Source organism: Cryptotermes secundus, unplaced genomic scaffold, assembly GCF_002891405.2.
Source record: "Cryptotermes secundus unplaced genomic scaffold, Csec_1.0 scaffold585, whole genome shotgun sequence".
In the NCBI taxonomy this organism is placed as follows: domain Eukaryota; kingdom Metazoa; phylum Arthropoda; class Insecta; order Blattodea; family Kalotermitidae; genus Cryptotermes; species Cryptotermes secundus.
The window spans coordinates 612,486-627,848 of NW_019738966.1; the positions used below are offsets into that span (position 1 = coordinate 612,486).

At 38.3% G+C, this 15,363-nt stretch overlaps 2 protein-coding genes across 3 annotated transcripts in view; one reads left to right on the plus strand and one right to left on the minus strand.

Annotated features, from left to right (window-relative positions):
- Positions 1–32: 32 nt before the first annotated feature.
- Positions 33–13,930, minus strand: LOC111871500 (NAD kinase 2, mitochondrial). Of its 2 annotated transcripts, none has more exons than XM_033754281.1 (7): positions 13,846–13,930; positions 12,472–12,736; positions 10,314–10,524; positions 7,415–7,524; positions 3,373–3,454; positions 2,329–2,587; positions 33–1,547 (listed from the first exon to the last, which is right to left on the minus strand). In XM_033754281.1, exons 1-7 carry the CDS (start codon positions 13,868–13,870, stop codon positions 1,312–1,314), a joined length of 1,188 nt encoding a protein of 395 aa, XP_033610172.1. In that variant the 5' UTR covers positions 13,871–13,930; the 3' UTR covers positions 33–1,311. The 2 variants fall into 2 exon arrangements, with proteins under 2 accessions (XP_033610172.1, XP_023720429.1); XM_023864661.2 differs by lacking the exon at positions 13,846–13,930 and adding an exon at positions 13,149–13,311.
- A 151-nt stretch (positions 13,931–14,081) lies between these two features.
- Positions 14,082–15,363, plus strand: part of LOC111871495 (X-ray repair cross-complementing protein 6) — a 33,523-nt gene continuing 32,241 nt past the window's right edge. Inside the window, exons 1-2 of the mRNA XM_023864655.2 lie at positions 14,082–14,259; positions 15,164–15,341. Coding sequence (XP_023720423.1) covers positions 14,092–14,259; positions 15,164–15,341 — 346 coding nt within the window. The 5' untranslated portion in view covers positions 14,082–14,091. The remainder of the gene's footprint in view (positions 14,260–15,163; positions 15,342–15,363) is intronic.

Here is a 15,363-nt window from a genome sequence, read left to right on the forward strand (position 1 = left end):
GAAAAGGCAACGTGGAATGCTGGGAAAAGGTGTGCGACTTCTTCACGACAATGCTCTGGCTCATGCTACGACAACACTTGCTGTCAGTTTGGGGTATGAAATTCTCCCCCATCCACCATATTCAGCAGACCTGGCACCGAGTGACTCCTTCCTCTTTCCACAGCTAAAAAAGCCACTTCGTGGCAATTCCAAGATGATGATGTCATTTCTGCAGTGGAGGACTTCCTAAACAGTCAAAATGAGACCTTCTATGATCAAGGTATCCAGCAGCTAATGCATCATTGGGGAAAATGTGTAGCCTTGAAGAGTGCATATGTAGTAGAGGACTAACTCACATACAATTTCTTGCACCTGTGTCTCTGTTTCTTCTGGGTGATAATTAAGATTTTATGACTTCATGTCACATATATGCAGAAACTTAACAGACAGCAAGATGAACCAGGCTCCAATGGCACGATGTTCATACCTAGTTCCATGAAAATTAGTCAAGTAGTATCTACATTATTGACATTTCTATAAAAATCGGAGGAAATATGGAGACACACATGCAGTCTGGAAAGACCCTGTTTCCTCACAACAGAAAAACACAGCATAGTACTTATATTCCAAGACACTACACAGTCTGCATTCAGATCACGCTAGTATTTTATCATTATCAGATATAATTTTATGCTCTTGTAATTTTCTCCGATAAAAGAACACATCTGAAGATAATACTTCAACAGGAAGACTAAATAAACTCTTGTTTTGATACTAAATAGAACTTTATTTGATCCTTTAAGGCAGGACTCACTGTCTTTACATGTAATTGCAGGGACTGACAGGATACCATTTAAAGAAATCTTCAAGGAACAAAAGGATATACTCCAATATATACAATATAATGCCAGTTTGCGGATAAGTCCTGTCATTGGGATGGAGGTTGCAAATGACAACAGCAGCAACTGGTACATCAAAACATACATTTTTCGTAAGTTCATATACAAGCATCTATTAATTTTTGTTAGGAATGTGGACTGCACAATTCCAGCTGAGTAACTGGTTTCCACAATAAGGAAGCAGTATGAGACTATGTAGTTTAGACACTAAAGTGTCATTAAGTAATTCACAAAAAACACAAAAGGTGTACAGAAAATTACAAAGTAACAAGTTTCACAATTTGCACTCTTCAACTAACATCATTAGCATGATAAAATCGGGAGAGATAATCAGAGAAATGATAATGAATACGGTTCATGCCGGAACTTGACCTTCGCAGTTGCAAGATCTCCTTTAGTATAATAACACCTTGATTCTTCAGTTGTTTATCTTTCACGTTTCAATCAACTTTACTGTCCGTAATGCATCACAGTTATGGATTTCCAATGTAGCTGTTGTACCTTCATTGAACTTGAAGAAGACACCTCCATCTACAACGATTCCTCCTTCGAAACAGCGTGACTTAACTTCAATCTTGTTGGCAAAACCCCGAGGTTCAAGACCCTTCGGATCTGGCCACACACCTGCTGAGATGAGGTCGCGTACTGTGTAACTCATCCGCTTATCCTCTATTTCAGAAACAGAATTACCATACTGTTACATAATTTACTGAAAAAATGTCTCCACTCATATTGCAAAATTCATGACATCAAAGTAAATGAAGTAAGTGAAGACAATGCCACACGCTGCTAGAGGGAACAACGCACAAGCAAGGGGCATATTGCAGATTGCAGAAGTAGCAAAATAACGGGCTAACAAACAGAAGAACAAGCTGCTGAGACAAACTGTCTGGAATATCACACAGCTTTAAACAAGTGGAATAGGATTCTACAAAAGATTTTAATAGAAAAAAAAATTAATGAATTTTAAGTAATTATTTATGCTATTATAAGCAGACTGCAGTCCGCAATTTTAGCGCGCATCAAAGCAGTGTAACAGTTTGGACGCATTGAAACACCTAAGGATGGCCATCTGTGGCTGAAACATGTTGTGTTAGTGTTAAATGGTGAATATTTTAATGATTGTTGCATCAAGGGAGTTGATACATAGACGTTTAATCAAAGTAACTATTTTAATGCTCAATGGAGTTCTCTGCATAGAAATTATTGCCCATCTGAAGTGGTGGTGGTGGGGGGGGGGGAATATTCATCCCAAAATTCATAACATAGGGATTTCACTGTACTATCATTTCTCCATAAGTGATGCAAGCCTCCCGCTTAAGAGTATAAATTTAATTAAACTATTTCAATTAAAGCTAAGCAAACAATTTAAATTATAAGCATGATCCTCAGTGACAATGCATTCATTGGGGGAACCTGTCTCAAAGCATATTCTATGACTGAGACGTACCACAACTAAACACCAAGTTCTGGTTGAACTCATCTGTGACATGCTTCACATGACCTGGATCCTGATTTGGGGTTCCCAGAAGTTTCATCACCTCTGCCACTGACTGCTCTGTGATGCGATTGATGCTGAGGTGCCATGATGTGGAACCTGTGCCTGTACTCACACACAGACCTGAACTCTTCACCTTTGTCCAGGCACCATTGTCAAAACTCAACCCAAAGTATGACACCCGGGATGATAAACTCTCTCCCACATACACCTTCAACAGATATGTCATAAAGTAGTGAACAAGGAAAATGAACAGTGTGTAATAAATATAGGCATATATCATCGTTGTCATGTTTATTATTCTTCAGTCCTGAACCTCCATGATTCACTACCCTGTGCCATTTATTTGTAATTCATTCATGGCCTAATATAAGATACCATTCCAGAATCTCCCTCATGGTACTAAAGAAAATTAGGAAAAGCCTAAGACCAATTAGTGGTCTTGTCCAAGCTAAAACTGCAGCTTGGCACACATCAAATCTATAATTCAGCTGCTGACATGTGGCCTTTAACATATTTTGTGTAGCTGCAGCCGTATTACTCCTTTTAACTTCCAATCAGGTAAGCAAAAAGGCTAAGAAATTGATTAGATAAAGGTAAAATTGTCTCTGTACTTAATTAATTAATTAATTAAACACTACACCATGATGATGTATGAGGGAGTGTAGGTATAGCTCCACCATTCTTGGCCTCGGCACTAGATAGAGGTGAGTGGTTTGCTTCATGTCCCATCCACTGTGGAGGGGAAATAAATTTCTTACCCATACCAGGAATCGAACCACAAACATTAGGCCTGTCACTATACTGACTAAATTACACTGGCTCCTTGGTAATTGCATGTTACCAAACTGTGCAGGTGCACCATCTCACTCAAATAATCAAGCCTTGCCAGTGATACTGGCAAACAGTTTACACAGAGACTTTCTGGTTGTGAAAACTGAATGAAAATAAGGGCATAGCCAGTTAACCTGGCAAGGGAGGAGAAAACTACCTTACCTCATTAAGGGCAAGGACTGGTACAACTTCTGATGTAACATTCGTCGATGACAAGGACATCTCTTCCTTCACCTCCAAATCACTGTACAAAACACAACCAAAGCATGAAGATATCACTTCAGGTTTCAAATATCCTCAATTACACAATACTGAAGTATAGTTTGTAAACTGGTTTCATCACTGTACATAGCTCTAAAATATCAACTGAGAAAATGTTACTTAACACAATCCTGAATAGGAATGAGGATGTGAAATAACAGCAGTAGGTAAATTTCTGTAATAGTGGTGACTAATCACTAGCAAGATGGTAAAACTTCATACAACAGACTCTCAATTGCCCAAGTACTGCTTATATGCTTTGAAGGTTAAATGGACATCTTTTTTGGAACCCTCTCGGTTATTGATTAGAGCTTCTTGTTATGTCTAAAATGTTGTCTATTATATCTGTTTCTGTAATATGAATGCTGCTTTACAATGATATATATATGTGAAAAAAGAACCACTGATACTTGAAATTTACAGTCTGTAAAACTGTGGTTGGTGAGGAACTGCTCTATTTCAATTTGGATGAAATTCTTGTGGCTACAGTGACTGTCAGTATGTAACAATGATAACAAGTATTAGCAAGAACAGTTCAGTTGCAAGCAAAATGACATCTGCATACACAGAGAAGCCAGACAGATTATGGAAAGCCCTGTCTCCTGCAATGTGACACTGCATATTTCAGTAGAAGCTGTGTGACACAGCTTGCTGCTTGCTTTGCTTATTCTTTGACCCTTTAGACAGAGATGGAGGCAGGACCATTCATCAAAATGACAGTCAATTTTTATCAGCCTGCACAGTGCCAAATCCCAGAAGACAGTATTCTTCATAGTCACCGACGTAAGAACTTCAAATTCAACAAAACATATAATGGTTTAGCAATAAAAAGGTACAGCTGTCCCAGTGCTTAATTAAGACATCAACATGCCATGGAGACACTGGAGATTGGCGGTATAGCTCCACCATTCCTGGCCTTGACACTAGATGGAGGTACAGTCAACTCTCGATTATCCGGGGGCGGATTAACCGGTTTGCGGCTTAACCGGGGCTTTTTTTTTTAAGTTTATATGTTGTTTAATATTCATTCACTTTTGTTTCACATGGTGAGTTTAACACTATTTTCGCACTAGTGTGAACCGAGCTCTGCATTATTTCGTCCCGTTATGCGAACACAATGTTCTAGGGTGGGGGTGAAAGAATGCAAGAATTTTTGGAAAGTTTCAAGGACAAATACACCGCCCCAGGTTATTTAACGGTACCATCTCAGTGTGAGAGTGCATTGTGAAAGTAAGTATCAGTTTCTTAATATAGATCTTCAAGTGCGTTAGCAAAATGTCGGGGTTTAAAAGGAAGCGTGTTGTGTTAAGTATTCAACAGAAACTTGAAATTATCAATCAGCTGGAAAAAGGAGCTGTAGTTAAACAATTAGCAATGCAATACGGTATTGGAGAACAAACTGTTCGTGATTTGAAAAAACAAAAGAATGAGTTAATTTCCTTTGCTTCGTCTTCTAATTCAAGCGGAATGAAGAAGAGAAAAACCATGAAGAAATCAACATACGATGATCTCGACAAAGCGATGCTGACCTGGTTTAATCAACTAAGGGCACAGGGAACAACAATAACAGGACCAGTTTGTGCTAAACAAGCTAAATATTTTTTCGAAGCACTTGAACTAGAAGGGAGTTTTGACGCTTCTTCCGGTTGGCTAACACGTTTCAAGCAGCGTCATGGAATACGAGAAATCAGTATTCAAGGTGAGAAATTGTCAGGGGACTTGTCAGCATCAGATCAATTTTGCACCAATTTTGATAGTTTTGTGAAAAGTGAAAATCTGCTGCCAGAACAAATCTATAATGCCGATGAAACGGGTCTTTATTGGAAATGCTTGCCAACCAGAACATTGGCATTTCAAAATGAAAGACAGGCTCCAGGTCACAAATCCAGTAAGGAGAGATTGACAGTCTTGTGCTGTTCTAATGCATCAGGAACACACAAACTAATACCAGTAGTTATCGGCAAAGCGAAAAGACCACGCTCTTTTAAAGGAACAGTAGCTTCAAGTCTGCCTATCCATTATTTTAACCAGAAAGTAGCTTGGATGAATAGAGCGATATTTAAAGAATGGTTTGATTTTAAATTCGTGCCTCAAGTTCGTGACCATCTAAAATCCCAAGGCCTACCTGAGAAAGCTGTGCTCCTCATTGACAATGCGCCCTCACATCCTAACGAAAGTCTCCTGAGGTCAGATGATGGAAATATTTTTGTGAAATATTTTCCCGCTAATGTTACCGCACTTATCCAACCAATGGATCAAGGAGTTATCTCAAGTATGAAGAGAATCTACAGATCAAATTTGCTACAAAAGTACATCGATGAAGGCAATGATCTGACGTGTTTCTGGAAGTCCTTTTCAGTATTAGATGCCATATACGAGATTTCAACAGCGTGGGATACAGTAAAGCCATCTGTATTGAAAAATTCATGGAAGAAACTGATGCCTTTCATCACTAATGAAGATGACGAAATCCATGGATTCACTGGATTCAGTGAAAATGAGATAGCCATAAAATTGACAAAAGTGGCTAACCAAGTTCATGGTGGTGAAGAAGTCAACGAGGAAAATATAAGAGAGTGGTTTAACTGTGACTCGTGTGAACCGGGCTTCGAAATGTTAAGCAGTGACGAAATCGTAACTTCAATGGGGGTGCAGCCAGAAGAGCGGGAAGAAAGTGAGAATGAGGAAGAGGTGGACAGTGTTGCCAGTAAGAAAGTATCACATGGTGCTGCGCTTAATCATTTGGAATCCTTACTAGACTATCTTGAGAGTGAAGAGGACAGTTTATTAAGTGACAAGCTAATATTACGTAGGCTTCGTACGGATATCCGTAAAAAGGAAAATGCCGCGAAAAAGCAAAAGACAGTATTAAATTATTTTAAGTGTTAAGTGTGACCGTAAAAAGTGCTGGATGTTGTTGAACAGTGATTGAAATAACTAATTCATACTGAGTGTAATGTAAAGAAAGTATTAAATAGGCCATGAGATGACATAGAAATGAGGATGAATAAATTTAAATACAGGTAGGTCTATAGTATTATGAAGGTATTAAAAGGTAAAAGGTAAAGTTGTTCCTCTGCTCAACGAATTAAGCCCTACGCCATTAAGGCGTGTGGGGGAGTGGATGTATAGATCCAAATTTTCTTGACCTCGGCACTAGTTGGAGGTGAGTGGTCAGCTTCACGCCCCGGCCGCTTTACCCCCGGGGAAAGAGCCCCCGGTACCCATTGGATAGGAGGTTGGATGGACCCCAGAGCCGGTCTGGACGATTTGGAGAAGTTAAAATTCTTGACCCTACCGGGACTCGAACTCCGACCCTTCACAGTCGTCCAGCCCGTATAATAAAATTTGGCTTAACCGGGTTTTCGATTAACCGTGACTTCCATCCCCACCATTAGCCCGGATAATCGAGAGTTGACTGTATATGGTTAGCTTCAAACCCCAGCTGCTTTACCCCTGGGAAAAGTGGGCAGGAGGCTGGGTAGGCCCCAGAGCTGATCTGGACTCTATGCAGCAGAGAAAAATCGCTTGCTCCTATCAGGAATCGAACCCCAGACATCCAGCCCACAGCACACTGCTATACCAGCTGAGCTAGTTAATACACAGGTGACTGTATAAAATAGTTTACAATTGTTGTTCTGTGGAAAATTATATTTCTGAAGTCTTTTGAGAGGTAGAGGCTTGATTAACAGCTTGCTACCATGTTCTCAAAGAGGAGAGGTACTATATTTATACAGAAAATATACTTTAATTTCAAAAGAGATTAATTTTTTGTTAATCTGTGTTCGTAGATATATCATACAACCAGTCAATTGTTCTTCATGTTGTAAAAGTTGGACTGATAGAAATTAGAAAATTTCCAATTTGGGCTAATTACAATACTGTGAATTATCCACAGGATGACTGACTGACCTAACAAGTTCCAAGTTAAGTTAATGCTTACCTGTATATTGGATGCAAGCCATGTTCATGCAGTTTAATTGGGGTGACACACAGATTTTCTCCATGTAATGTGATTCTAATTCGGCTACGAAACATCCATTCAAATTCTCCCTGTAACCATAAATAAGATGAAGAAGGTTAAAAAGTGACAAGTCCCAACTGCTTACAGGCTAATTCTTCAGAATAAAAACTGTTAGCATAAGCAATAAAGCATCCAATTATGTAAAGTGCAGTCAAATTTGAAATAACTCTGCCCATTTCCTAGTTATTCAGTGATAAAACACACCTCATTATCTGCTAACATGTAGTGTGAGTACAGGTAACTCTTGATTTGCAAAGGTAATTTGTTCCATGAAATATGTTCATAAGGCGAAAATTTGTAAACTGAGAATGAAATCTGCATGTACTTTACATGTAAAAGTCACCGAACTTACGAACTTAAGTCATTACTTGTATGGAAATTGAAATATGTTAAGGTGAAAATACGTACAAATTAATACAATTCATTCTAGCAAAAATTAGAAAATCAAAGTGTTCATAAAAAGAGGGAAACTTGTATTTCATTTGTCTCTCCTTCAGTGATCATGTGCTTTAGTTACTTCTACAGCTGATGTCTGCGATATTAATTCATTTCTTTTTTATACAGTTCATAAAACTGTTTTCAAGAAGGGTCACCTCCAGAAACAAAATAATCGAACAAACACCCAACCAAAATCTGAAATTATAGTCCCATACTGCAGACTCATTCTGTTCATCTTACAATACCTACTGTTGCAAACTTGGTCCCCTAACTGTAAGGAAAACTTTAACTGAAAATAATGAGAACTAAACACAACGGAGAACACCTGGATCCAAAAAAATCAATTACATGGGCAATGGAAAGAAAGAAATATATAGCACAAAATTTAAATGGTCTACATTTTACTGTCAGGATAATTCACTCAAGCAGGTGATACAATCTGCAGATATAATCTTCAATTACATGAAGCAATATGCATTAAAATCTTTCAGCAGTTGGCATAAAATTGTAAAACAACATGTTAACTGAAATATCTTCTTAGTCACTATTGGGATTAAAACAATATGGAATATGGCTTATCCTGCAGGCTAGTTTAGCAACCATATACCCTTCAATTGACTCAGTTCTAAATATAGCAACTGTATATAACACTCTTCCATGAACTTACTTCTATAATTTTGCAATAATGTTTTTAGCTAGCACAGCAAACCAAGAATGTACATTGAATTTATGTAGAACTCTCTGTCTTGCAGACTTACTGAGTACTTATTATCAACAACAGAATTGATATTCAATTATTAAGGACATTTAAGAATAAAATGTTGGGAGTAGTATTTGGACCCAACAAAGAGGAAGTAACAGGCTTAAGAAAATTATATAATTTGGCACTTCAGAGCTTGTACTCTTTACCTAGTATTACAAGAGTGATCAAAATTAAATAATTTGAAATGACAGAAATAAAAATTACATTTATAAATAAATTAAGAGCAGATGCATTTCAGAGAATCCTCACTATCATTCAATTTAAAACATTTTGTCTTACTCTGTGCTACCTAAACATACAAATAAATATTAAAGATTAGGCTGGGGCCACACAAAATGTGTCAGTTGTAACGAACATCGTGATGTCTGTTGTAGAAATAAATGAGAGGCGAATGCTACACTTTCTTCTGGCTCCATTGCAGACAAAAAACTATGCACCGCATTCTGCAACTGTGTGGTGTCCTCAGCAATGTCTGTCATAAAGTACGTTTGTTACAACGGACACATTTTGTGCGCTTGTGTGGCCCCAGCCTTAAACTACAAAGAATATTAATTTTACATTTTGGTTTGGATGGGTGTAAACCTTAGCCTCTAACATTAAATGAGCATATTTGACAGCAGACTGCTGAGAATATCTGAAACTAAGAGAGAGATGAAGTGACAGGAGGCTGGGCAAAGGTGCGTAATGTGAACCTTCATAATTTATACTCTTCACCAAATATTATTAGGACAGCCACATAAATTAGAATGTAGATTCTAAAGTGTTCTGACGATGGTGGATGACACACAGAATTACTGGGGTTTAGGACTTCTTCCATCGCCCGGAATTTTAGGTAATAGAGGACAAGACATTTTGGAAATCCAGTGATTGAGATTAGCTCTTTCTAAGGGGCCCAACTGAGTAGGAGTCTTCCTTTCTGACCTGAAAATGGAAACAGATCCAGCTTCTGAAATGTCATGTTCTCTATCACCTAAATTCTGGATGATGGAAAAAGTCCAAAACCCCAGTAAATCAGAGTGTGATTGGCAAGAGATGCTAGTATGCATGGGAGGGATACAAAATTAATATAAAATTTTATTCAGAAAACCTTACAGGAAGAGACAGCTGTCACACAAATGATAACATTAAAACAAATCATAATAAATAGGTTATAAAGGTACTGACTGGATTCATGGGTTAGGATAGATACCATTATTCTGTTCAACCCTTGTACATGGTAATGAATAAGGTATTAAATGAATGTTAAAGTCACTGGGTGCTGGAGTGGTGTAATGTCCTATGTTAGATTCAGTTTGAACATCCTCATAATCACATTTCAGTCCAGAATGTGTCAGTGTTGAAATTAAAAAAAAAATAAAGAAGACCCTGATGAATCTAATACATAGATCTCACAGTCAAAAACACTATTGTAACACTTGCCTAGAGATTAGTAAATCCATTAGAACCCCAATTAGAACTCTGACTTCAAAAACACAATACTTCCATATAACCTTTAACTATTCAGATTAAACATGTATATTATTTGGTTATGCATAAGACTTTAACTTGTTTTTTAATCTTACAGGGCAAGTATTTGCCTAAGTGATCAAAGCACACTGGAGCAGAGTTCATACTCACCTTCAAGAGTTTGTCAATAGCCTCTCTAATATTTGTAGAATATTTAACTGGCAGGCAGAGATAGCCTTCTGATCGACTGGGATCTGAATTCAAGCCAACAACTGGTTTTTCATTCCCAGCTACTTGACTAGCTGCCATAAGGTATGTGCCATCACCTCCTGTTGGGATTATTATGTCAGCCCAGTCTATATTGCTCTGTGTGTATTCAGACCTGCATACAGTATTACATTATACAATAAATACAGTAGGACATACTTAAATAGGAATACATTCCTAAAGTTTATTATAACTGAAAACAATCATAATAGGAATAACAAGTTTGATAATACCACATACAAATAAAAAAAGAGTATTTAATTTATGAGAGATACAAATTTATGACAAATAAATTTGAAACACAGAAGAAACAGGTTAGGATAATTAAAATGTTTGAATGAAATCTAAACATAATTATGACCACGCAAATATAAAAACTGCTGAAGCCATTTCCAATTCAAAATGGACTAACACAATGGGCTACAAAATAATAAGAGAAGATGACCAAGAAAAAGACCAAAGATCGAGACGGGAATAAAATAGCAGGATAATTTTTAAGGATGTCACATTGAAGGAACGAAGAACACTAGAGGCAATTGTGGAGGAGCAGCTTTGGTGAGACAGAGGTTGACTGGTTATTAAACATCCCTGACTAAAGCATATTTATTTACACTGGGAATAAGAGAGAAGTTCTCCTGGAAGACAGTAAACATATCAAACACAACACTGTATACAATTACTCTGAATTATATACATACGTCAGAAATATATAAGATATCTCAGTCAAAACAGTCAGTTTCTGGGCTTAGCTCTGAATATTAATGTGAAGCAGAAATAACAAGCACTACATCATTAGGTGGGGGCAAGCGGTAGCATAGTTGGTTCAGGCACTATACTACAAGCTGGAAGGTCGCTGGTTCAAGTCCCGATAAGGTGGATTTTTTTCAACTGACCTAATCCTTCCAGCCAGACTATGGCCCTGGGGTTGACTCGGCCTCTAACAGAAATGAGTACCAGGAATCTCCCTGGGGGTAAAGGGAGGCTGGTGCATAAGGCTCACAACCTCACTGTCCATCTATGAGCCGACTGTGTAGAAAATGTGGGAGTCTTGACATCTCACAACCCTATGGCCTCCATGGCCTGTTACAGGGATACCTTTACCCTTTTTTTTTTGCATCATTAGATGCGCAACGTGTTTTACATCATCTATATGCTGAACACTCCGGTAACCTGAAGTAGCTGATTATTTGTGCAGTCCTTCTTGCTTGTGTCCAGATTTTAAAATAAGCCATGACTACTTCTTCCACATTTTGCCCTATTCATCATTAAAATCATCCCACCATATGACAATATATAGTCTGATCACTGACTTTACTCTATTTCTGAAAAAGAAATTTAACATATAAATGTAAAATTTCTACACAGGTCCCTAATGTGCAAACAGCAGTGGAAAGAATTTCCAGCATCTTTTGTACTATGAATAAGATTTTTATATGTAATATGTTAGGCTACATGCTTGTCAGTTCTGCTAAAAGGTGAAGCTAACCCTGTGCTTAACTAATTAAGCACTACACCATGAAGGTGTTTGGGGGAGTGGATGTATAGATCCACATTTTCTTGACCTCGGCACTAGTTGGAGGTGAGTGGTTAGCTTCACGACCCTGCTGCTTTACCCTCAGGGAAAGAGCCCCCAGTACCCATTGGATAGGAGGGTCAGTGGGCCCCAGAGCCAGTCTGGATGATGTGCAGAAGAGAAAATTCTTGACCCTACCGGGACTCTAACTCTGACCCCTCAGTCATCCAGCCTGTAGCCAGTCACTATACTGACTACACTATCTCTGCTAGCAGTTCAAATCTACATGACCTGACTAGACTGGAGAAGAGTAAAGATCATTCCCCCCCCAAAAAGTTCAGTGTTTTAAAGGAAGCTTTACAATGACCATACTGTATAATTATCACAGTTAAGTAAATTTCTGTTAAGTTAATCAATGACCAACCTTCATTTTTTCTCAATAACAGAATTTCCTGTGCACAACAAACACAGCAGATATGTCAACATACCAATTCAACTATGAAGTCACAGACAGCCAATTTAAATACTCTAGTTAATTTTACTCCTCACCTGTTGACAGTTCTTGTTTCTATTCCACAGTCATTCAGTACTGTCCTGACTCTGTGTTCAAACTCTTTATGTAATCTGTGATGCTGCAGCAAAACATCATAGTCAAAACACTGTTTTCTCAAAGTAGCCTCCAGTTTTGACATGCTGAGTTCTGGGTATCGCTGACACTCTAGTTCATATCGTGTCATTTTTGACACCAGGAGGGCACGTTTCAGACAGATTGAAGGTACTGCTGAATAGTGGCGTTGGCCACTAAAGACGGATGCTGACATGGAATTACAGTTTAGTTGCAAAGGAGTCTGTGTATACACTATATATATAAGGAACACTTACAAATCTTATACTTCTTCAATAAACTACCACGCTACGAAACAACATAACCTCAATAAACATAGTATATTTTCAGCCAATATATCTGATGCCGTATGTTGCCATACATGCAATAAACCGTCATACAAAATGAGAACGAGGAAATATTCGACTGCTTTCACGTATCATATTCAAACCACTTCCAACTCAAGGTACATCACAGCCTTCTAAGACACGGATTTTTTCAAGACCTCATATAGAGACCACGTGCTTCTCGCCCTGTGGAAACTTCCAGTTGTCAAGCAAATCATAGAACAGGCTGTGGTTTGAACAATTCAATAACCAAAGTAATTAACCTTATTTCTTACCAACAAACCATTTCCATGAGATATTCCTGAATGCTGACATATTATGTACGACCTCACTCCGTGACACCTCATTATAATACAGTATCTTACATACACGTCGCATTGAAACTTTCATCCTACACTGTACCAACACAACCGCTCGACTTTACCAGCATATCAATCGATTTGAATCCTCACGTCCGTGTCTATTACTCCCATCACATATTGGTACACATGTCAGTATTTATAAGTTGGTGTTCCGCGTTACCAAATGAATCGTGCTATCGAATGCATCCACCGGTTAAATGCCTGGAAAGATGTGCTCATATGTTCAAATCGTACAACGTGATCTCTTACTTCTCTGTGTATGAGTAAGAGATAATTACAAAATAGTTTTGTCAACTGAACACATTCATTCGATAGCAGTATTGGAATTATTCAACAATTTTCATTCACCAACTGTGGGAAATATACAATTTGTGTTCTCCATGTATTCGAGTTTGTATATGATCCGTGGATTACAGTTAGCTTAGGCCTTATTCTATCTAGTGTAAAGTGATTTGTACACGAGAGTACTATTGAAATTATAGGATTTTCTTGTAGAATTTTAACACAACTCTGTTTATATCTTTATTTTCATATCCAAAGCAACCGACTTAGACATATAACGGTCAAAATATCGCCGTCCTTATGACCAAGCGTATTCCTAATTCCTCACCATTCAATCCTGAAGATGGGTGCATAATGTTGCTTTGAAACGTCGATATCCGTCCACAAATCTACACGGTGTCAGCCCAGCAGACCACACTCACAGAAACATAACTTGGTGGACATAAACATGCGAACATATGAACTAAGCATCACTAATTATGTTGCGTGATTGAACACGTAGTGATTCGTCAAAAAAGGCGGTTAGTGGTGGGCACGTATTTGTATTGCGCGAAATTATTTTGTGTTGCATATAATGGATCCAGCACCGTGGGATAAGGATGAAGATGATAAAAAAGAAGATTCGGAAGTTGAAGGACCAATGTGGGGTGGCAGGGATGGTATAATTTTCTTAATTGATGCAACTAAACCCATGTTTTCTGAAGGTGAATCAGGCGAGTCTCCCTTTCGAATAAGCCTGCAGGTATGATGAAAACATTCCATTAATTTCTGTTTCCTATTCCTAGGTTATTGTTTATTTCTGCCAAAGCAAAACACGAATCGTACCAAAAGAGAAAGCCGATTAGGATTTACAGAACTAGATTCTCATGAAAAATGTGAATTTTTTATCATAAACCCAAACAAGTAGGACATAGAAAAGCGAAGGCACGCTCTCATAATGGGGGCACGCGGTAGCGTAGTTTGTTGGGGGCTATGCTACAAGCCGGAAGGTCGCGGGTTCAAGTCCTGATGAGGTCATTGGATTTTTCCAGCACTGGGCCCAGGGGTTTACACAGCCTCGAATAGAAATGAGTACCAGGAATTAATTAAATAATTTTTCTGGGGAGTATAGCGTGGCCAGCGTGTAAGGCTGACAACCTTACCGCCATCTTTGAGCCGATTGTCTAGATAGTGTGGGACCCTCAACGTCTCACAACCCTATGGGCCTTCACAGCCTGGTACAGGGATAGCTTTACTTTTCTTTTTACTTACCCTCTCATAATGTTGCTTTTTGCGGTCACCATTTTTGTAATTTTCCACATAAGGATTATAATTTATTTACAATGTTGTCTTTTGGATGTGCTTCCATATAGTATGTCAGAAATTTACAGACATGTTGGAGGAATGAATTCAACTGTTTTCGTGACTGAAGAGTAAACCAAGCAGCAGGCGGCTTATTCCAAACCGAGCTCAATCTTCTCTCCCCTCCCATGTGTCTGCCTGAATGCCTTATGACCCATTTTGATCCTTTACCCTACATACTTAAACTTTGATAATGGAAGCAGCATATTCACTCATAATTATGGTGTCTGTCTACAAGACTACATGATGTCAGTACTCAGAAGACCACAGTTTGAAGTCCAGTAATGAGTGGTTATCTCCCACAGTGCTGTAAGACTGCAATGCTCAACAAGATAGTCAGCTCTGAACAAGATATGGTTGGTGTGATACTGTTTGGCACAGACAAGACAAGTAATGCTCTGAATGTTCCACATGTGACTGTTCTGCAAGATCTGGAACAACCAAATGCTGATAAGATCAAGCAGCTGGAGAATATGTTGAAACGTAAGTTACAACATTATCATCA

What these genes read in the sequence shown, in the direction of transcription:
- LOC111871500 (XM_023864661.2), bottom strand. Translation starts at nt 13,263, where the DNA reads ATGAAAGTTTCAATGCGACGTGTATGTAAGATACTGTATTATAATGAG. An exon ending in GAAACAAGAACTGTCAACAG is followed by an intron (nt 10,525 to 12,471) that starts GTGAGGAGTAAA and finishes TACTGTATGCAG; the next exon opens with GTCTGAATACACACAGAGCA. An exon ending in GAACTTGGTGTTTAGTTGTG is followed by an intron (nt 1,548 to 2,328) that starts GTACGTCTCAGT and finishes TTTCTGAAATAG; the next exon opens with AGGATAAGCGGATGAGTTAC.